The sequence below is a fragment of the Chrysemys picta genome, chromosome 24 (assembly GCF_011386835.1).
Source record: "Chrysemys picta bellii isolate R12L10 chromosome 24, ASM1138683v2, whole genome shotgun sequence".
NCBI classification, from domain to species: Eukaryota; Metazoa; Chordata; order Testudines; family Emydidae; genus Chrysemys; species Chrysemys picta.
Window position 1 is genome coordinate 8389363 of NC_088814.1, and position 21754 is coordinate 8411116.

General features: G+C 39.8%; 1 protein-coding gene across 7 annotated transcripts in view; it reads right to left on the reverse strand.

Annotated features, from left to right (window-relative positions):
- CDC27 (cell division cycle 27) overlaps positions 1-21754 on the reverse strand; it is a 53070-nt gene that overhangs the window by 12523 nt on the left and 18793 nt on the right. For 2 of the 7 annotated variants that reach the window (XM_065577717.1, XM_065577721.1), the window contains exons 5-14: positions 20492-20589; positions 19249-19403; positions 18927-19141; positions 17948-18062; positions 12391-12506; positions 11056-11155; positions 9410-9617; positions 7938-8110; positions 5188-5340; positions 3287-3495 (exon numbers count right to left, since the gene is read on the reverse strand). In XM_065577717.1, coding sequence (XP_065433789.1) covers positions 3287-3495; positions 5188-5340; positions 7938-8110; positions 9410-9617; positions 11056-11155; positions 12391-12506; positions 17948-18062; positions 18927-19141; positions 19249-19403; positions 20492-20589 — 1542 coding nt within the window. Of the gene's footprint in view, positions 1-3286; positions 3496-5187; positions 5341-7937; positions 8111-9409; positions 9618-11055; positions 11156-12390; positions 12525-17947; positions 18063-18926; positions 19142-19248; positions 19404-20491; positions 20590-21754 lie in introns of all 7 variants that reach the window. The other 5 variants (XM_065577719.1, XM_065577722.1, XM_065577716.1 and 2 more) reach the window with 4 other exon arrangements.

Consider the following 21754-nt stretch of genomic DNA (forward strand, 5'->3'; position numbering starts at 1 on the left):
AGCAGATATGGCCGCTAGGTGTGCTCTTAAAGCGAAGAGAACCCTGATCTCTTTAACGAGAGGAGATCATTAATCCTGGTAACATCAGACTCTAAAGGGAAATGATGCTCCACCCAAATAATGAATCTTTTCCACTTGGCCTTGTGAGACCTGTGGAGTCCCTTCTACTGTGAATCAAAATGTTCTGGACATCTTTAGAACAAGATTACTCCATGTTGGTTAACTAGCCATCCTCCAGGATGTGAGGTACAGTGGAGCTGGTCTTGGAGACAATGTTAATGGAGGCTATACAGAGAGAGCTTCATCACATCTTGGTACTGAAACTGCCTGGGCCAAGTGGATGCCATTAGTATCATAGATTCAGCTTCTTGTCTGAACTCTCTCAATGCCCTCAAAGTCAGAGGGATTGGTGAGCAAGCATACATCAGTCCAATAGATCATGGAATAAGGAACACATCTGACTGTTGTATTATATGTTCCTGGGTGGGGGTGACAAGTGACTCAGAAGTAGGGCAACTATAAAAATATTTGAACCCTGACAAGAGAACTTGGTACCTATCTACTTTCTATGGTGTCGGAGGTATGCGGTCAGAACTGGCACAGCTAAGGTGACAAACAGATCTTCATCAACTGGTTATGTTAATCTCTCCTGTAACAAAGTACATAAGGAGTCTAATAATTTGTGAGATTTTTTGTGTATGATACCTATCATAATCTCAGCTAGCTGTTCTTCTAAGGAGATCCTGAAAGGTCTTATATAGCTGTGATGGCACAGCTAGAACTATTGCTGTATCAGGTGAGAGTGAAGAAATGGCAGCTGGAGTTTGAGGAGCAACGTCGCTCTGCCAACCTAAGGCCTACAGTTGCAGTGCTGTAGCAGGAGGAACCGGAGGACGCTGACAGGGTTGAACTCTTGTAGATGCTACAGGGGAATGTGATCTGACCCTGGAGCGGGTAGAGGAGGTGGGCTTTCTAATGTGTTGAGGACTTCAAAGAGCCCAGTAAGGCTAGGAGTGAGGACCCTGGGCAAAACTGTGTAAGTAGCCTGGGGAATCCCTAAGAAGAATGTCCCTCCCTATTACCCCTGTGCCTACATTAACGTCCATGTGCCCTAGATGCCTTGTCAGAGGTATGGTAGACTGGAGAGTAATTAGGAGAATCCTCCCTGTTCTAGTCTGAGGCTGATGGGGAGAAGAAATACTTGTTCTCTAGAGGTGGAGTAGACCAAACAGGAGTCCTTGTAATTTCTTTAGGGACATCTCTTGCCAGTGCCATACATATACACACTCAGTGCTGAGAGTTTAGTAGAGCTCAATACCAATGTAAGAATTCTAATGGCTAAGGAAAGCACAAGAGACTCAGGACATTTGGACACTGCCAAATCCCTTGGTACCATGAAGCTCAGAGCAGAGTGAGTTGGTACCTCTGACATTAAATTAGATACCCTCAGTGCCAGGACTGTGCCTATGAGACTGGTACTGATAAAGCCAATAGCAATACCACTGTTGGTGCCAGGAGACCTGAAGGTGGTATCATGGCAACAGTGTGGGCAACTGCAAGGGGCTGTTTAGTAGCGGGTACCAACATGCACACTGGAGTCTTTTGGGGTGCCAGAGGGACAAACACAGGCCTTGTGTTACCCCTTAACCTCATTCAGCACTGAATATCTATGCCTTTTTCTTAGGAGATCCCTTGGACGGTGACCTATTCTAATGCTTTTTCAAAGACTGGTGAGGAGCCCTACCCCTCCCTGAGAGCAAGAACTGCTGCAGCATGTATCAAAGCAGTAGGAGCCCATGAACTGGTGGTAGAGTCAGTGGTCACTGGGGCACTTTTGGAAGACTGCTCAGATTCAAACAGATCTTGTTTACCACACAAGCTTCTTTAGCTTTCATTCATTTTGAAAATGAACAAATCGAATATTTACTCATGATGTGCTGCTCACTTAAGCAAAATGAACATTTTGAGTGGCCATCCTTAAAGGGGATAGCCATCTCACAAAGTGCAAGGCTTAAAAATTGGGGATTTCTGTTCTAACATGAAAACTGAGTACTGGACAATAGGTAGGGAAGGGGGGGGAAAAAAGCTAAAAAGCATTACCTATAAAGAAACTTAACATACACTGCACTATCAAAACTATACTAGAACTATTCTAAAAGTTAACTATGCAAGTGTACAAGAACAAAGGACATTGCTTGCAGTTCTGTCTCTGAGCCATGGGAAGTCCGAAGGAATTGAGAGGAGGGTTGGGCCTCCTTGACCCTTTTATGTCTTCGGGAAGGAGAGGTGCCAGGGCATATAGGGGACAGATTCAGGCATGGGCCAAAGGACACTTCTAGTCAAAAGATTCCAGTCTCTGGTTCATGTACATCGGGAGTGGAATACATATAAATAAGCAACCAAAGAATTGCTAATTCCTTGACTGTTAATTTGGCTTCCCCAAGATCCTCTATGCTAGCCCAGATAGCATGCTTTTCCTACAAAAAGTTGCAGACGGGAATCACATGAAACTTTTGTGACAAATTCTGCCTACATTGGGGGCTAGCTATGTTCAGACTTCCAGTGATTGAAAACAACACTGACAACTGGATGATGCAGGATACAAGGCAGCTGGAGAGGAGGAGAAGGAGAAGGAGAGAGAGAGAAGGAAAATGATAAAAAAAAAAAAAAGCTCTTCACTAAGAATGTATTCTGCTTTAAAATCAAATAATCCTGACAAAGGCAAGAATTAGGGGAAGGAGATAAAAACAAACAAAAACAAAAAACCAACGAAAACAGTAAAGTTGCTTCTCCTTCCATGGAACAAGAAATCAATGGGAATACGGTAAGCAGATTGGGCGACCTCCTTCTGTAAGGGTAGTCTCACCAAAAACTTTGTTTTTTCCTGTCCCCCATCTGCTACTAAGAGGATTTACATTCACCGCCTTGGCTGGCATAGAGCAGCACTGAAGAAATGGAGCAGTGCCAGTGAACAAAAATGTTTAACCAAATGGAAGTGGGACAATGCATCGTATGTGATGCCATGAGAACATAAGGCAATGCAGTACATGCATTTTTTCTGAAAACAAAAAAGACTAATTACTAAGCAGCAACAATGATGGTGATATCTGTTGTCAGATCTCTCCTTGTAACAGATCGAGTCACTCTTTCATGTGATAAGTGGCAGAAATAAAAAATTATCCAGGTTGTTATAACATGCTGCACTCGGTTATAACACTTGCAGCATGTAAAGGCAGTCAACAATAAAATACACTTCTTCCCTTAACAAAAAATACTGAAAACTTACCATGCATTATAATGTCTAGGGTTGACTCTGATTGCATTTCTAAAACAGGCTAATGCTTTGTCTAGTTCTTCTGTTAATACAAATTCATGCCCCAGGAGAGTGTAGGCATACGCATAGTTTGGATCAACTTGAATGGCTCTCTGGAAGAACTTGATTGCAATGTCATGCTCCCGTTGCAAGCTGAAACAGTTTCCTGCGGCACACCACGCCTAGTAAACAGCAACATTGCAAAGTCACTATCAAATCCCCTTTTTACAACATGAGGGTGATAAATAATGGATTTAAACTGGTATTCTTCTACTGAGCTGTGTTTTTAGAGTATTGGCATGCCTCATCCCAGCAGTGAGACATGTCAGCCACTGCTAGGATGAAACACATAATGGTTTACCTAGAGCATTATGCATACATGTATAGAACAGCTTTCATCCATGATTTCCATGGATTTCAAAGCATTTAACTAATATTCTTAAAGTCTCATTCCTTGGAGGAAGAGAGGATTGGATGCATTTTATACATAGTGAAAACTGGGATAGAGGTCAAGAGCCCAAGGAGACACAGCAAGTCAGCAGCAGTTAAATACTACAGGGATTACACAATATGGAGCTTATAAGCAGTCAGTTATTCAGCTCTAGCACTAGCAAGAACAGCGGGCTGGAGGCAGCTACAGTCAAGATTCATCACCCCTTCACTCTCTCCAGCAGAGTAATGGGGAACCCGCCCAGGGACAGCAAATTCCAGTAGAAACCCCTACTCCCCATCCCATACAGCAGCCTGCATCACGACTTGAGGGATCAGCGCTTAAGCGTCCCCAGTAGCAACATCACCACCTCGTATTAGTGGAGGCGGTATTTCTCTCTTTGATCTCCAGACTCCTTTAGCTGCAGTTAATGGACATTTTACTTGACATTTACTATTCTCCACGTGAAGAATTGCTTGCTGGCAACGAACAGGTTTTCTGTTCTTGTTTTCCTCCTCTCTTCTCCCCAGGCCTATGTGCACCTCTCCTGTCCTGCTATCCTCCATAACCTTCCACCTTTCTCCCCAGTCTTCTAACTCACTAAAAGCACACGCTAAAAGGTTCTTACCTTTACTGAACTCTAATAAATGTAAAGAACAAAAAATTATACATTCAAATAAAAGAACATTAATAATACATAAAGTGTGCATGTTTATAGGTTACAGTTCTCATTCAAATGGACAGGACTTGTCCTGCCTTGCCTCTGAAGAAGTGAGGTTCTTACCCACGAAAGCTTATGCTCCCAGTACTTCTGTTAGTCTCAAAGGTGCCACAGGACCCTCTGTTGCTTTTTACAGATTCAGACTAACACGGCTACCCCTCTGATACTTTACACTACCATGTGTCCATACAGTCACAACTGCCCCCTCTATTGACAGCCTATTGTTTGATTCATCGACAAATTTAAGACTGTCATGCGTTACATGTTTAGATGATATCTAGCAAATTTTAGGTGGTCAGTTAATTAAATATTACTACAGGGAAAAGGGTGTTACAGAAAGACATTAAAATAGTAGCAGAGCAGGCAACAAAACCCCTGCAATCCTGGATACCTCTTTTCTACCTAATAGAGAACACTCCCTCCCATGCGTCGGGGTGAATAAATGACGGGGAAATCTTTCCGGATGAAAGGGGCTATGCAAATGAAAGTCATAACTGATGGGTTAATGGATTTCAGCCTGTTCTATGCAGGCTGACATGCCTTTTTTATAATGGTTACAGGCATCATCCTCGATCCACCAGATAATCCAGTAGCCTTTATATGAGACAGTTCTGTTACACAAATATACCCGAATTAGACGAGAGTCTACTGAGTTTGTTCTGACTCAATCATCTTTAACCTTGATAACAACAACATACACCACCACAATATATTACAGGATACCTCTGGTGAATTTTTATCCATGTCTGTTAAATCTTTTGATAGGACTGAAAGTGCAACATCCTTCTGAAGATGCCATAGCGTTGTAGAGTAAATCTCCATGCCTTCAACTCTGTAGTTTTCAATCCTTCTTACTTCAGAGAATATCCTCTCTGCCTAAAAAACAAAAGAATTTGAATGAAATCCTCAAGAAGAGCATGAAGGACAATATGAGGAAGTTTCAGAGATATATAAAGCAATGGGGATGTTTAGTCTATCACCACCTATAAACACAAAAACCAACATGGAGAGCTTCAAATCTTGTGGCATTTCTAGCTTCTTATCCAAATGAAAGGAGAAACATAGTATGTTTACTTGAGACAAGCAGATATCTGTAATAGCCCCCCCAACAGTCTGACTCCGATTACAATATCTTCATGCACTAGGATGGAAAAAGTAAGATAAAGGAGTAACATTGGTAAAATGAGATATATAAATCCATGGTACGCCCACACCTTGAATACAATGTGCTGATGTGGTCGCCCCATCTCAAGAAAGATGTATTGGAATTAGAAAAGGTTCAGAAAAGGGCAACAAAAATGACTGGGGGTATAGAACGGCTTCTGTATGAGGAGAGATTAATAAGACTGGGACTTTTCAGCTCAGAAAAGAGGTGACTAAGGGGCCATATGATAGAGGTCTATAAAATCATGAGTGGTATAGAGAAAGTAAATAAGGAAGTGTTATTTACTCCTTCTCATAATACAAGAACAAAGGGGCCACCAAATGAAATTAATAGGTAACACGTTTAAAACAAACACAAGAACGTATTTTTTCATGCAATGCACTGTCAACCTCTGGAACTCCTTGCCAGAGGATGTTGTGAAGGCCAATACTATAACAGGGTTCAAAAGGGAGCTAGATAGATTCATGGAGGATAGGTCCATCAATGGCTATTAGGGTGGGAAGCAATGGTGTCCCTAGCCTCTGTTTGCCAGAAGCTGGGAATGGGTGACAGGGGATGGATCACTTGATAACCTGTCTGTTCATTCCCGTTGGGGCACCTGCGCCATTGGCCACTGTCAGAGGACAGGACACTGGGCTTGATGGACCTTTGGTCTGACCCAGTATGGCCGTTCTTATGAGATCAAGACATTATGAATTTCTATTATCGAAGATTTATATTGCATAGGTGGATGGTCTTAACCACATTACCTAGCCTATCCTATCCTATCTCCTAGAACTGGAAGGGACCTTGAAAGGTCATCGAGTCCAGCCCCCTGCCTTCACTAGAAGGACCAAGTACTGATTTTGCCCCAGATCCCTAAGTGGCCCCCTCAAGGACTGAACTCACAACCCTGGGTTTAGCAGGTCAATGCTCAAACCACTGAGCTATCCCTCCCCCCTACCATCCAAATACAGTACACTTCAAGGACTGCATTTATACTAGATACTGGAGCATCTTAACAGCTGAAGACCTTTCCAGCCTTAACCCACCTTGCTATTGCAGGTGTTTGTTAACTAAGTAAATGAAAGAGCACAGCCTGAGAAAGATTCTCTACAATGCATAAGGGTGTGTCTGTGCCAGAAATAGTGAGGTTGGTTCACTAGGAAGTAAAGTACCACATAGGGCTACTTTTTTCTATAAAGTGTTCAAAGGAAATACAGCCTTTGTCTACTCAAAAATTCATTCTTGATTTTGTTACTATGCCAACTCAAGTTCCTGTCACAGATTCCAGATAATAGTACTCAAATCAGCAACAAGGTTAAAAGATAGGTAAGAAAAAGCTTTAAGAAACTGCTGGGGTCCATAGCATAGTCTTTCATGAAATATTAACAGTGTCTGTACATTTCAAGTGTGCGGACATGATCAGGATGCAAACAAGGTCCAGGAGCAACTGTTTTTCTTTAAAAACGACATAATACATTGTTTTATAAACTATGCACTAAAACTTAACCTTAGAAATCTACTACATTCACCTCTTATAAATCCATTAACAGGTAAGGATTAGGAAATTGGAAATGAAAAGGGATATTGGGCTTTTGAAAAAAGAACTCAATGAACTGAAGTGCTAAGTTACATGCCTATTACATGTAAATGTCTATTACATGAGGAAATCAACCGGATTTATTTTAACTGTTTAAAAATTACAACTGTAATTTCAGAGATTGGAGACCATCCACAACAGAATTCTAACAGATTTGCCGTTTCCACCGTTTTGAAAAACAAACTTTCAAGAGGTCAGTTACCGTCATAACTTAAAGAATCTTATGGTAATATGTGCACCTTTCCTTGTGAAGGACTCCTTTGGGTTTCACAAACTATAGATGCAGCACAGCTGAATACTGTTACCTCCAGGATGGAGGGCAACAGTCAACCAGTGCCAGGGACACAACTGTGGTGAGGAGGGGAGATTTTGGCCAAAGACACTGGAGCAAACCCCTGCTCTGACTAAAAGTGTCATAGGAATCGGTCTTTAATGTCTTTGATGACTAGAAAGAATGCTGGTTTTTAACATCTCATAAGACCGACCCACAACACAATAAATAGCATAGAACTCAATTTCGCCACCTCAGAAAGTGGAAGGGCTGCAGTGATCCAGATGAATCCTAAACTGCTTGAGGTAGGATAGGTGTTTCAAACCTGATGCTTACACAGCTCTGCTATCCCAACTGTAGACTCTCCTCAGGTTTCACAGGAAGCCAGCAAATTCTGTGCAAAGCTATGCAAAACAAAAATTTAAAATAAAAGCATGCATCTGCTCTATGCCTACCTGCATATATTCTGCAAGCTCAAAGTAAGCTCTCCCAATTTGGCACAGCACCCAGCCAGTGTTGTAGTGGTGAGAAGGTAAATGGCTTAATATGTTTATCGCTTCTTTACAGTTGTACGAACACAAGGCTAAATAACCTTTCCCCATGTCACGAAGAAGGCTCATCAATCCTTCTAGGAGAAAAATACAATAAATAAAAGAGAGAGACAAGAGCTAAAGAATTAATTGCCTGGAGCTGCTGTTCTCTGAAACTATACATTATGGCAGACACCCTTCTGAGGTCCCTGTTCTTATGAGAACCATGCAGGGACTCCAAGCACAGAATTATATACTCCTGCTGGTTTTGCGCACCAACTCCTGCAGTGAAAACTAGGTAACACATCTGCCACCTCCTTTCAAGCCAAAAAGGTAGAATAAACCTATCTACAAATTGGTTACATAGTTAAGGGTGAGCCGAGTTTTACACTTAAAGTGGTTGAACCTGTGCTTTATGTATGAAGAATATTGCATATCCTCCCTAAAATTATAGCACTTACTCTGAGCACAAAATGAATTTTCTGAGAATATACAAGGAAATCAATTAACTAGTTTTAAGTTAAGAATTAAAAATGGGTCCTTTAAGAAATTTGGCGTCCTATATCTGATAATTTTTTTGTACTAAATGATTTTTAGAACATGGACTTGAGTGTTTAAGTCTCCCACATGGTTAAAGCTCATTGAGTCTCATTTATTGAATACATTTTGAAGAATATTTTTAAAGTGATTAATAGCCATATTTTGCCATTTTTTTCGTAACTGTTGTCCAGATGCCATTGAAAAAGGGAGAAATTTAAAGTTTTGTTACAGAGAATTCCATGAAAAACTGCTTTTTTTCAAAATGGCTGCCACCTCCTGGTCTCAATGCGACTGAAGCAGAGCTCCCTTTAGGAAAGCCAGTGACTCTCTGTGAAGCCAGGCTGCTGGGCCCACCCTCTTCCAGGAAGTCAAACAAGAACAGCAAAAGTGACCATTTAAATTGTTTTTTAAAAGTCACTTGTTGCACCAGATCTATTTAACTGGGTGGGCAGGGGAACGTAGAGGTGAGAAACTGAAGGAAACTAGCCAAAACACCTTGGCTGCTTTGTGTTGGTTCTGAATGGCATAAAGTAGCCACAATGTACTTGTAGATCTGCCTCATAATAGTTAAAATTAAAAAGAAGGGGGGGGGAAATGTAAAAGGTAGATACTACAGTAACTTTGTATTTCTCTGGAACATTGCTTGCAATTAAGCGTATCCACTTGTTATCGATAGTACAATTTAATACTTTTAATTTAAATGAAATTTGATGGTTACATATTTATGAAATGGCAGTTTTAGTTACTCAGAGGAAGAGAATGAACACACTTTACAGTGCCCAGTAGTTTCCATCAAACCTTAAAATACAACTGGAAAACATTTGGCTCGATTACATTCTGAGCGCTTTCAGACAAACCTGCTGCTGCTTTCTGTAGTGTGAAAGCCTGGATCTGTGGTGCGACAGTGGAGATTTTCCCTTCTGAAATGATGGACGAGTCCAGTTTGGTGATTTCCAAACTATCGTTTATGTTTGTCTGAGTTATTCCTCCCTTATTTGTTTTACTTTTTGTCTTTCTGTTTGGAATTTTAGGTGGGAACTTCATTTTCAACTTTTTACTGTTCTCCTATAAGGAAAAAAAAAAGTCTCAAACCAGGGTTTATCTACAGGCAAATGGATTGGAAATCAAAGAATAGAGACATGCTTGTTTGCTGTTTTACTAAGATAATTGTGACTAACAGATGTACACACACATAAAATAACCAACTTAACAGTGATACAAAGTCTTAAACGTAATCATGAAATGTATACATTAACTTCAGCCATAATGTTGCACTAAGGTTACTGGTTTGGTTTTACACTGCATCTCTACAAAGTAGCTTGAATGAAAGCAGTAAACTGACTTTGATAAAAAGACTTCCAACCCAAGTCATTTATCAAATATATGTATCTAGACTATATAGAGTCTCTTTACCAAGTGTATTGAGGATACTGCACCTCTCATCCAGAGATCTAATTTCATTTTCATTGATCAGGAAAGTAGGCCATCCCTATTTTTTCAAAGGCTGTGGGTGGAAGGCCAGGGGAAGGGAAGGGATATTCAAGTATTCTCTCTCATTCTGGAACTTACTATTGAAAGCAAAGGTTCAGCAAAAATAAGGATGCAAGAAATTGAAAGAAAAAAAAAGAAGTAAATATTAGCTTTATTTTCTTTTGGGTTTCACTGCAAGGTCCCCTCACCCTGCTTCCTCTTCCCAGTTTATTGGCTCAAAGATTATCTGAAGAGGGAAAGGTAATCCCCAAGGATATACTACTGACAGGTCACAAGATAAATTTTTGATACTTCCTTTGATTCACTTAACGTTTTGGTACTTCACTTTTCCTATATATTTCAATTCCTAACTAAAGCTCTCAGCATCATTGAATATTACAGTGATTTTATAAGATCAACTACTAGTAGGACATCTACCTAAACCTCTACCTCTTTCTCTGCAGATGAGCAGCTACCAGATTGTTCTCACACAACAGCACTTTTTCCAAAGGTGCTGGGAGCAGTGTGAAACCAGCTAGGAACACTTGTTTCTGGTTAGTTTCTTGCTGCTGCAGAAGCTGCTGAGTTGCATAATTACTTTGGTGGATTCTCTCACTTTGAGGAATACACATCATAACTGAATTTTTGCAATTCCAGACTGAAATTTAACCCGACTGAAATATGTTCTGTAGATGACTTATGAAGTTTGTCAGTCACTAATTTGAGCCCAGCAACACATCAGGATGAGTGTTCACTTGATACAAACACTTACATGTTAAGACTTTTGAAAACATCACACAGACATGCATGCTAACTGAAAAATTCAAATCATGTCATGTACTATAAAAGTTCATGTTGTGCAGCCAAATATATTTCACAACTTCTGCACATTACAAGGCCAATTCTTCAGCTGCTCCACACCCTTACTCAATGGGAGCTTTGTACTGAGTGGCTGAATAATCAGGTTATTAGTCAGCATAAGTAGAAAGATAAGAAAATGGATACATTATTTAGGGTGTACATCCTACGTTACCTTTGTTGTAGAGCTATCACTAGTAAATAGGCGAGAACTTCTTCGAGGCAGTGCATTAGGTGGAGCAGCAATGGTTGGGCTCAATACCTGAGGGGTTGTACTACAAATAAACAGCTTATTAGAAGTAAAATTCTTTAAAAAAAAAAAAAAAAATTTTAAACTAATTTATATTAAATTAGCAGATGTCTTGTACACTGGTGTGAAGGTGCCGCCATCTCCCTGGGACAGATTTACGTGCTGCTATATAACCCAAATTTTGATTTTAACCACTCCGTCCCCCACGTTTGTGATCACTGCAGCCGTTTATGTGGTATTTGCTTAACCAGTAAGTTTCTATGCTAAGTAAAATCAAGCTATCCTCTCCTACATATAGCAAGTCCTACCGGTGCAACGAGAGCTGAAAGTTTTGGCTCCAAGGGGAAACCCAAACTGGCAGCCAAGAATAACCAAAATGGATAAAAGTCTTGCCTGTCATTAGCTGGCTGTCTCTTACCATACGTCAGTCTGGGGACCCTTCTGCCACATAATAAAACAAGGCCTTCATACCAAAATTAACTTCATGCTCATAAACAACAAGGAGTCTGGTGGCACCTTAAAGACTAACAGATTTATTTGGGCATAAGCTTTCGTGAGGTTTTTACTCACGAAAGCTTATGCCCAAATAAATCTGTTAGTCTTTAAGGGCCACCAGACTCCTTGTTGTTTTTGTAGATACAGACTAACACGGCTACCCCCTGATACTTGACTTCATGCTCATGTGAGTCAAGACTAAATAGCCATTTGAGGCACATTCTGATTAATGCAAATGCAAGTTAAGCATGTGCACACAAGGAAGAGAATACACAACACATTTGGCAGTTTTCTGAACAGTTAAAGTGATGCATTTTAAACAAGTTGTTTATCAACATTTATTACTGAAATAAATATTGAGAAATCTACAAATAAGTTAGAAAGCTGAAATCATTCTCTCAAATGTCGTAAGGCATAGTTTGGCCTCTGTGTAAGTGAGGTACTCTTGCCATGAGAGCTCTGAGGTACAGTGCAAAATGCAATTAAAAATCCACCTTGTAGAGAGAATTTCAAAGTCAGGATCTTCATACCGAATTGCAATTAGGCCATTCCACCAAGAACTAGTTGAACGGATTGCAGAAATTTACTTGGTTACTATCGTAAGATTTTGTTTAATAAGACCCACTTCACATTATCTTTTTCTTCATCCAATCAGGAATGACACTTCATACCATAGGTCAGATTCACTTTGTGCTTATTTGATAAGGACACAAGAAGCAAAACCAGGTGTAAAAGATGCTACTGAGGTATGTAATTTTTTAATACCTTGTCTGTGGCCCAGAACTCTGTGTTTGTGCAACAAGGACTGGAGTGACTTCCCGGCTATTTCCACTCTGTGAGAAGACAGACTTTGTTCCCGCTTGGCTTATCCTGGTGACAGACTGCATAACACAAAATTTCTACAGGTTTGTTATTATGTCACTAAATGCACTGACTACATCATGTCAGAAAATAACTAATTTATGCCTATTTAATATTTACAGTGAGTCGAGGGGAAAGACCAGCAGAATTCTTTTATTAAACAAGTGTGAATATTCTAGATTAGAGAATCAGCCAGCAAAGAAACTTCTCTCTCCACCTACTGGAGAGAGGCAACTGAGCTCAGCAAGGCTCAGTGGTTTGCGCATTGGTCTGCTAAACCCAGAGTTGTGAGTTCAATCCTTGAGGGGGCCATTTAGGGATCTGGGGTAAAAATCTGTCTGGGGATTGGTCCTGCTTTGAGCAGGGGGTTGGACTAGATGACCTCCTGAGGTCCCTTCCAACCTTCATATTCTATGATTCTAAGGTAGAAAGCTCCTTATATACAGGGGTGATATCACCAAAAAGATGTGCAGTCTCCATCTGCTGGCAAGAAGAAGCTCCAGGAATCAGGCCAGGACATGCAAAGTGAAAATATGTAGTTTATTTCTTTATAAAGTCTCCCCCACTGGATTAAGACGGACTACGTGAAGTGCTGTCAAACGCACAAAGTAACCAAACTGGGAAAGAGAAATTTCATTTTTCAGTAATTACATTATATTAGTAGCACTCAAAGGCCTCAATCAGCATTGGAACCTCATTGTGTTAGGCACTGCACAAAGAGCTTCCAATAACCTTAAGTGCTTGTTTATCACTATGTTTAGTACAGAATTAGTATTTCAATTCACATAGCATACCCTTTGCCAATAAGATTCTACACATTTACTGCATATGCATTTGAGGCAGCTATGATGTTCACCTCGATTACCAGAAATTGGTACCTGCAATATGATAAATTTGTCTCATTAACTTAGCATAACTGTGGATTCGGAGTGGCCTTTGTTCATACTTTTTCTAGATCCAACGGACTGACCATTTACTCTAAGTTACAATGGGAAACAAAGGCATATTTATAATAATATATGGAGATATACCTATCTCATAGAACCGGAAGGGACCCGAAAGGTCATTGAGTCCAGCCCCCTGCCTTCACTAGCAGGGCCAAGTACTGATTTTGCCCCAGATCCCTAAGTGGCCCCCTCAAGGATTGAACTCACAACCCTGGGTTTAGCAGGCCAAAGCTCAAACCATTGAGCTATCCCTCCATCACTAATGCTACCCAAAATAAGCCTTTCAGAGCCACTGAAGTCATTATAGACAGAAAAAGAATTCCCCCAATATCACACATTTCCAAGTTGCTTGCTGCCTAAAACTGAGATGAGACAGCATTGGTTACATTAGTTTCAGATGATTTTATTAACAAAACATCTGTCCTGCCCTTCCCCTTTAACTAATTCAATCTTGGACGACACTGCGCACCCAGCAAGACTGCTTGTCCCTTCAGGCAGGATGTACTTGGATCCATCCTAATGTTTCGTTTCTTTATTTACATGTTCCTTAGGAAACTCCTACTACAAGGCATGCACCATCACAGCTACTGAGCTCACAAATAGTTACAGGTAATTTGAGGAGCAGAAATGAAACCGGTAAGCAATTATTTAGATGTTATAGAACATGCACCAGAATGCTAAGCCATTTGTTAGAACTATGCTTATCAATGTTTGTTTAGACAGTAACATTAAATGCAACTCAAAAGCAGTGTGTCCACATGCATTAATGAAGTACACCAACGGACTGATGAAATATTACATAGCAAAAGCGAGGGGAAACTAGTCAACAAGTAGGGCTTTATCTCCTTATATTTTAACCTATGACATGGCTGAAGATGTATAAAAGTTGTTTCACTAGAAAGTGATAGTGAACCCAGATCATTTACTACAAAGAGAAAAAAATCTTAACTCCTGTATTTAAAAATTACAGCACTAACACCTTTACTTAAAACCACACCCTAAGAGCCAATAAGCATTGGAAAAAAGTATTTAAAGAGATGTTACATTCATAGACCTCTAAATACAGCAACAACAACAAAGCAGAAAAAGGCATTTGGGAGAATACACATACACAGACATGCCCAAATACAAGGATGGTGGCCTTTCAATTCTGTTGTGGAAAACTGGTTAGAAACCTAGAAATTGGTTTTAAGATACACAAGGATGGGAATCAGTGAGGCAAGCAGGTTTCCAGAGAATTGCGGTAGCACACAGCAGAAGGTCCTGCTCCAACAGAGCAGAGATGGGAATGTGAAACTAAGGGCAGAACGAGCAAGTGAGTTAATTGGGGGAAGAGCATAATGCAAAACAGAGCATAACCGATGGAGGATACTGAGGAAGAATGTGATTTAGCAGCGATGAAATGCCAGTGGAGGTTTTTCAGGTAAAAGGTAATGCAGCCGTGCTTGTACATATTGGTGAAAGTGTGACTCCAGTGTTCTGAACAAAGTGGAGAGACATCAGGAGGCCACAGGGGAAGACTTGGTAGCTACACCATTCAAAAGTGACAAATCCATAAATAAGAAGTGATTCAGCAGAGTGAGTGCTGAGTTAGTGGGAGATGATCTAGCTGGTAGATGGACTTGTAGGTCAAGTTTCCAGGTCAAGGACTCTCAAATTTTGACTGACTAATGGAAATAAAACACAGCAAGCTAAGCACCAACCCTGAATTTGCCCAGACCATTGACTGATAAAGCAAGTTCTACTTGGAGGAATTTGACACTTATTTGAGACCTCCTTTCAGCACCTTAAAAATACATTCGTTTATAAATGTCTTTGAAAAGGGCAGCTATTAACAGTTGCACCAAGAATGCCATAAAATATGTATAATTTACTAAAAATATATGGATAGAGCCCTGCAAATCTGCAGATATCCGCAGAACATATTTGCGGATCGGAAGCAGATACAAATTCTATATTCTCAAGAAAGAAAAGGTGCCCGTAGCAAGTGGGTTAAGTCATTAGATTTTCTCCAACGCAAGGGTGCTTAAACTTTCTACATCGTAGACCATATCTTAGAGAATCATTTCGGACACCTTGCCTCCCATTCACGATACCTATAACATCTCTATGGCAACTAAAGCAAATGCTTACATGGAAAATGTTTAAAATAGAAACAATAGTTAGCATCATGCTATCAGCCAGCTCTCTGTGGACCATCACCAAGTATTCTGGGCTGGGCTGATTCATGAACCAAGCTGAGAACTGCCGCTCTCATGCTTCCTTATGTGTGGTAATTTCAATTCACATACTTCCGAAAACAACCCCTAAAAAGTAATAGAATAAAAGACGATATGCAAGTGAACACTTGGCGGACTTGATTGAGCCTTTAGGCTCAGCCCTGCACATAAGACAATGCAAAGCTACAATCACCTCAGAGTCAGAATTGTTCCCATGCTCCTCTCTTGCTGTAGGTGACTGCAAGGTTCATTTTACAGCACATATTACTGCTCCCTTGTCCCTGGCCAGCTCTGCTGGACAGCCCAAGTGAGAGACCAGAACTATAGTTCTGTCCCATTGGCAGGCTCTGGTTCTCAAAAGGGATGGCAATGGCTAGGTAGTATGAGGTACCCTACACCTAAGTTGTGTGGCTGTGTAAAGCTAAAGCAAGATGCTTGTCCTTACCACACAGCACCGTGGTACAAGGAACACTGACATTTTTTAAAGGCTCAAAGTAAAAAATTTAAGATCTGTTTCACCCATGTGGGACAAGCTTTTAGGATCTCAGCCCTCATTTGCACCAATAAATAATAGCCTTAACCTTGATATGAAATAGCCACTAAAGCTATAGTTAACACAAACTGCCCTCTGCAACGTGCCGATGTTTTACAATTTGGTTAATATATAAGGCCATGTTTAATTCGCTTTAAAAAATATATAGTGGTGTTCCTGTTTTGTTTAATTAACAATCACAACTGTATCTAATTTAGTAAAATTCTTTTTTGTAGCATTAACAATACTTTTGTATTATTACAAAAAAGGTCTCAACATTCACCAGTAATTCGTCCAAACCCATTGTAGAGTGTTCTAATGACGGTTCGCCTCCATTAGAAAGGCAGGAACCCCGAACAAAAGGATTATCAATAGATCTGGGCAGGAAATGGTTTTCTGATTCTGCAAAAATTTTCATGATATCAAAAAATTTGCATCCTGATTTAGGATGGGAAAGTCAAAATCTCAAAAATTTTCATGAGCCAAAAATCTGAAAAAAAATTACTTAGGGTCAAAAGTGTTTCATTTTGATGTTTATCATAATTTATTTGGTATTATAATTAGCTTAAATTTTTTTTGTGGGGGGGAAGAGGGGGAAGTCATTTTGAACTGGAAGACCAGAATTTGTTTTGAAACCTTTTCTATATAAACCCACAGTACGCCCGCAGCTTGAATACTGCACAAAATTCTGCTTGCCCAATCTCAAAAAAAGCTAGATTAGAATTAGAAAAGGCATTAGAATTAGAGGAGGGCAACAAAAATTATTAGGGGTATGGAACAGCTTCCATACGAGGAGAGAGAAAAAAAGACTGGGAATATTCATCCTAGAAAAAGGATGTTATTTACCCCTTCACATAACACAAGAATCAGAGGGTCACCTGATTAAACTAATAGGCAGCAGGATTAAAAACAAACATAAGGAAGTATTTCAAACAATGCAAGTCAACCTGTGGAACTCATTGTCATGGGATGTTGAAGGCCAAAACTATAACTGTGTCAAAAAAGGAATTAGATAAACTCAGAGGACAGGGCCATCAATGGCTTTTAGCCAAGATGGTCAGGGACGCAATCCCATGCTCTGGATGTCCCTAAATCTCCGATTGCCAGAAGCTGAGACAGGATAACAGAGAGCAGACCACTCAAATGTCCTGTTCTGTTCACTCCCTCTGAAGCACCTGGCACTGGCCACTGTCAGAGGCAGGATACTGGGCTAAATGGACATTAGTCTGACCCAGTATGGCCATTTTTATGTTAGCTGAAAAAGTTAATCAGAGACAACCCTTTTCTGTGAAGAGTTTTGATTTAGATAAATTGGCATTTTCTGACAAACGTTTTTGTCGGAAAATTCCTGATCAGCTCTAGTTATCAACTGAAAGAAACAACTTGGTAAGTGAGAAAAAGAAAAAGTTCAGAACTTGATAAGGGTATTTGGTAACTCACCAAACTGAAATACTGACCATTTAAGTGAATTTAGTAAAAGCCAATTTTTTATTTAATATACCCATTTTTATATAGACATTTTTCATTCTCAATAAAGTCACTGAAAGCATTTCCATGACTTAGAAGGACGTTATAATTGGTTGGCTGAGGGAGAAAGTAATTTCAAATACAAAAAAATCTGCAAGGGAAAAAAAAATACCCAATTTATCAGAGCAACTGAGCTAACCTGCGATGCTGATATACTTGCACAAGAGTTTAAATTTTACATTCCCCTGTATTTAAGCTCAGACAGAATGGCAAACACAGTCTTGAATGCGAGATACCTTCTTGGAAGGCGCTCCTGTAGATGGCACATCAATTACAGAAGATGAATTAGTGTAGTTTTGTAAATACGATCCATCCCCAGGGCTAGGGGTTTCTAGTGGCAAAATTCCAAAACTGAGAAAAGAATGAAATGGAGATGTCAGAACCAGGACACCCTTGAAAAGCAGTATTACATTAATAACATTTCAGAGGAAGCTTGATCTTGCTGTTCCCTTTCCAGCTGTGCCTCTGACCTCCTATGTAAGCCCTTGTGCAAGTCTCTCTATGCCTCCACAACCATCTATAAATTAGGGATAAGATTATTTCTTTTTTACTACCCTTTCTCTGGCTTGTCTATTTAAATTGCAAATTTTTGGGGACAAGGAAGTTCTCTTACGCATTTACAGTAGCTAGCACAAGAGGGTTCCGATCTCGGTGGGGGCCAACAGGCTTTGCTGCAATACTAATTAATAATTTTTTTTAAAGGAAGAAAATGGCAGAGTCATGATCATGAGACAGAACATGTGAACCTATGGGGGGGTGGGGTGGGGAGGGAAGATACCGTCCTTCAAATCAAAAGGCATTACAAATCCCTACTGCAGCTTTTACTATTAACTGTTGGTTTCAAAGTTGAAAAAGAAATTCACAATCCTTTTATCAGTGACTTTTCTATCACAGAAGTTGTACCAAGCAACACACAGAATCAAAATGCCACTCTTCTAAAGTCACAAACTGCTGGTGGCTTATTTAATTAGTTACTGAAGTTTGTTCTAAAAGTCGGTAATTTTTCATCCAAAAAAATCAACTACTAAAAAAAGTAACCATTCATGTTTTAAAGTGGTTTGGCTTTTGTCTCAGCAGCGTTTACCAAGTACTGTCAATATGCTTGGTGCCATACAATATATAGAGAAAGACATGATTCTTGCCCAAAGACACAAGGAACAGTGGCAATGCAAATGGTCACAAAGCAGGGTTTTAAATTCCCAGTCTTAGTCTTACCTTGGTGTCAATGGGCTCAGAGCAGCTGGTCCTCCCAGTAAACTCCGACCAGTTTTTGGTTTATTTTGAGCCTGTTTAGACAATATGGCAGTTCCTGATCCAAGAGGGATAGCATCTGGTGAAATTACAGCCGAGTCAATGTAAGACATAGAGGAATCTGTGTTCAAGGACGAATATTTTGAATTGGAGGATTCCAGGTTGAGTCTGTTCAATTCCTGAAATGGAAGACATCTTTTATAACAATCACTTGCAAGTATTTCTTAAGTCGTTCATTCAAACTGGGACAACTGCTTCAAAGGTCAGAGGGTTGGATGAAACTTACAATTGTGTCTTGTGGCGTTTCCATAAGGACAGTCTCAGGCTGTCTGTGGGATATGTTGTGATTAGACACCAATGTTGTGCAAGTGTTGGGCAGGCAACTGCTGAAGTTCTGCAAAGACGTTAATTTAAATGTTTGGTCAGGGTCTGGCTTCTCACCTGTAAGAGTGAAGAAAGATTTAACCACTGTTATCCATGACCAAATATATTTGGCGCTTGGGTAAAAGCAAAATAGAAGGGACACTAGGTATCTTAAGAAAAGTGAGCAAGTTTTTGTGCATTTGTTTTTAAAAGCACGACACTAGGGACTTTAAATTATTTTGGATTTCAGATATAACTCTACCACCTCTATCCATTTCATTTAATCCCCTGGAGAATTAGATAAATTAATGGAGGATAGGACCATCAATGGCTATTGGCCAAGATGGTCCGGGATGCAACCAAATGCTCTGGGCGTCCCTAAGTCTCTGACTGCCAAATGCCAGGACTGGACAACAGGGGATGGATCACTTGATAATTGCCCTGTTCTGTTCAATCTGTCTCACTCATCTGGCAATAGCCACTGTCAGAAGACAGGATACTGGGCTAGACGGACCATTGGTCTGACCCAGTATGGCCACTCATGTTCTTATCCTAGGCACAAAGTTCCTAGAAATCCAGACAAGAATGTAGGAAGGCTTATTGACACATCTGTGTTCACTTATCTCAAAAAGAATTGGACAGAATCATCTACAAGCTGGTCCCTACAAAATTATCTTAAAAGATAAAATTCTGACTGAGTCGATCAGAAATCCACAACAAAAGTTAGAAATTAACCCAAAAATGTGTCTTGGAATAATCTGAATGAAAAAGAATAGTTAAAAAAGTGTATGCTTTTAGCTGTGGACAAGTTTCTTCTTTAAGTTCTGTGGAGCTCTTATTACAGAAAAGAGGCTATCTGAGGTAGAACTGTAGCACAAATTTTCCTCTTCAAGGGAAGATATATTTGGTCCTCTCTCGCTCCTCCCTTCCCCCCCCCCCAAAAAAAAGCTCATTTTTAGAAGTCATAAAAGCCAGACAGTCAGGAAATGAGGAGCAGCTCCAAAATTAAACAGAAATACAACATATTTAGATGTGGATTGCTCTTGTGGCACTATCAAAGAAATTTTAAGAAGTTTTTCAGTCAATTATTTGCATGAGAAAATACCAACTCCAGAGGGCAATTTTTTTTAAAGCACATCTCTTCACATTGAGTTCCGCAGACCTACCTATTTCACATAGCGATTCAAAAGGGGACCAGAGGAAAGGATTTAAACTAAGGCTCTTTTGGTAACATTCGGATCCTTTGGCAAGCCGGTCTGTCTTGCTGTAAGAGAATTAAAACAAATAGTTGAAGGAAAGTTAAAACAGCATTTCCGTTACGCATAACTTTCAAAAAGAAGTGAGGGGAGAAGGAAACAAGAACCTCTTTAGAGCTACTGCTATATTCTCATTTTGCAGACTACAGAAACAAGCAGTTAATTTAAAAGTTATTCAATATTTTTGCATCTGAAATATTTAGAGACAGTTTTAAGTTTACTCATTTTAATTTGTGATGAACTCTCAAAAACCATCACGGGCTTTAAGAGTTGATGAAAGTATAACTTGATCTCTTGTAGCAGACTGGCATCTTGCTGTCATGAGTGTTCTCCACTTCCGGGCAAACAGCAAATAAACTGTTGACTAGCCTCTGAGCCATTTTAGGTTGTGAAATGATTATTTGTATTCAGCTTATTGGTGTCCAGTTCAATGTAACTTTGTGCTGGATAAGAATTCTTAATGGGGAGGGGGAGGGGTGTGTGTGTTACGGCTATAAAAAGTAACTTATTTTGAGGTCTCTCTTTTCTTTTTTTAGTAACTACTGATGCTATGCTTGAATATTAAAACCATTAAATGGAATACGGTTTTGGGATTTTTTTTTTTTGGTTTCTCTTAGGGAAAGCAGCAGGCTGACAATCCAGGTTATATTAAGCTTCAAATAATGCAGACACCAAAAAGAGAAGAGGTTCAATACTAACGAAGCCTGAAACTAACATTTAAGCGTGCTCAGTTACACTGCAGCAATGCTATTAACTGTAATTAAGCAAGGAAATAAGACGTTTGGTAGGTAGGGCTATCAACATTCTATGGTAGCAGAGGGTCTTGCACTCCCCCAAAACAAAGAACATTCAAAATATGCCTAATGTATTTTACAAAGATTTTTTGTTTTTAAACATCTGTACTATGTGTGACATTGCACCCCATATTCTTCATAGAAATATTGTTATGATATGACTAGGACATGTTTTATGCAAGAGGGGTCATGTGAGGTTTCATTGAAACAATTATGATCTACTGAATGTGTTTATCCAATTTGTATGCATGTATCAGTTTTGTATCTGAAGCTAGGAATATTGACCATGTATCTGTATTTCAAATGTGCTACTTTGGGTGACACCCACAACTAGCCCTTCAGGTACAACAATGAAAAAGCCAGACAGGGCTGATGGCCC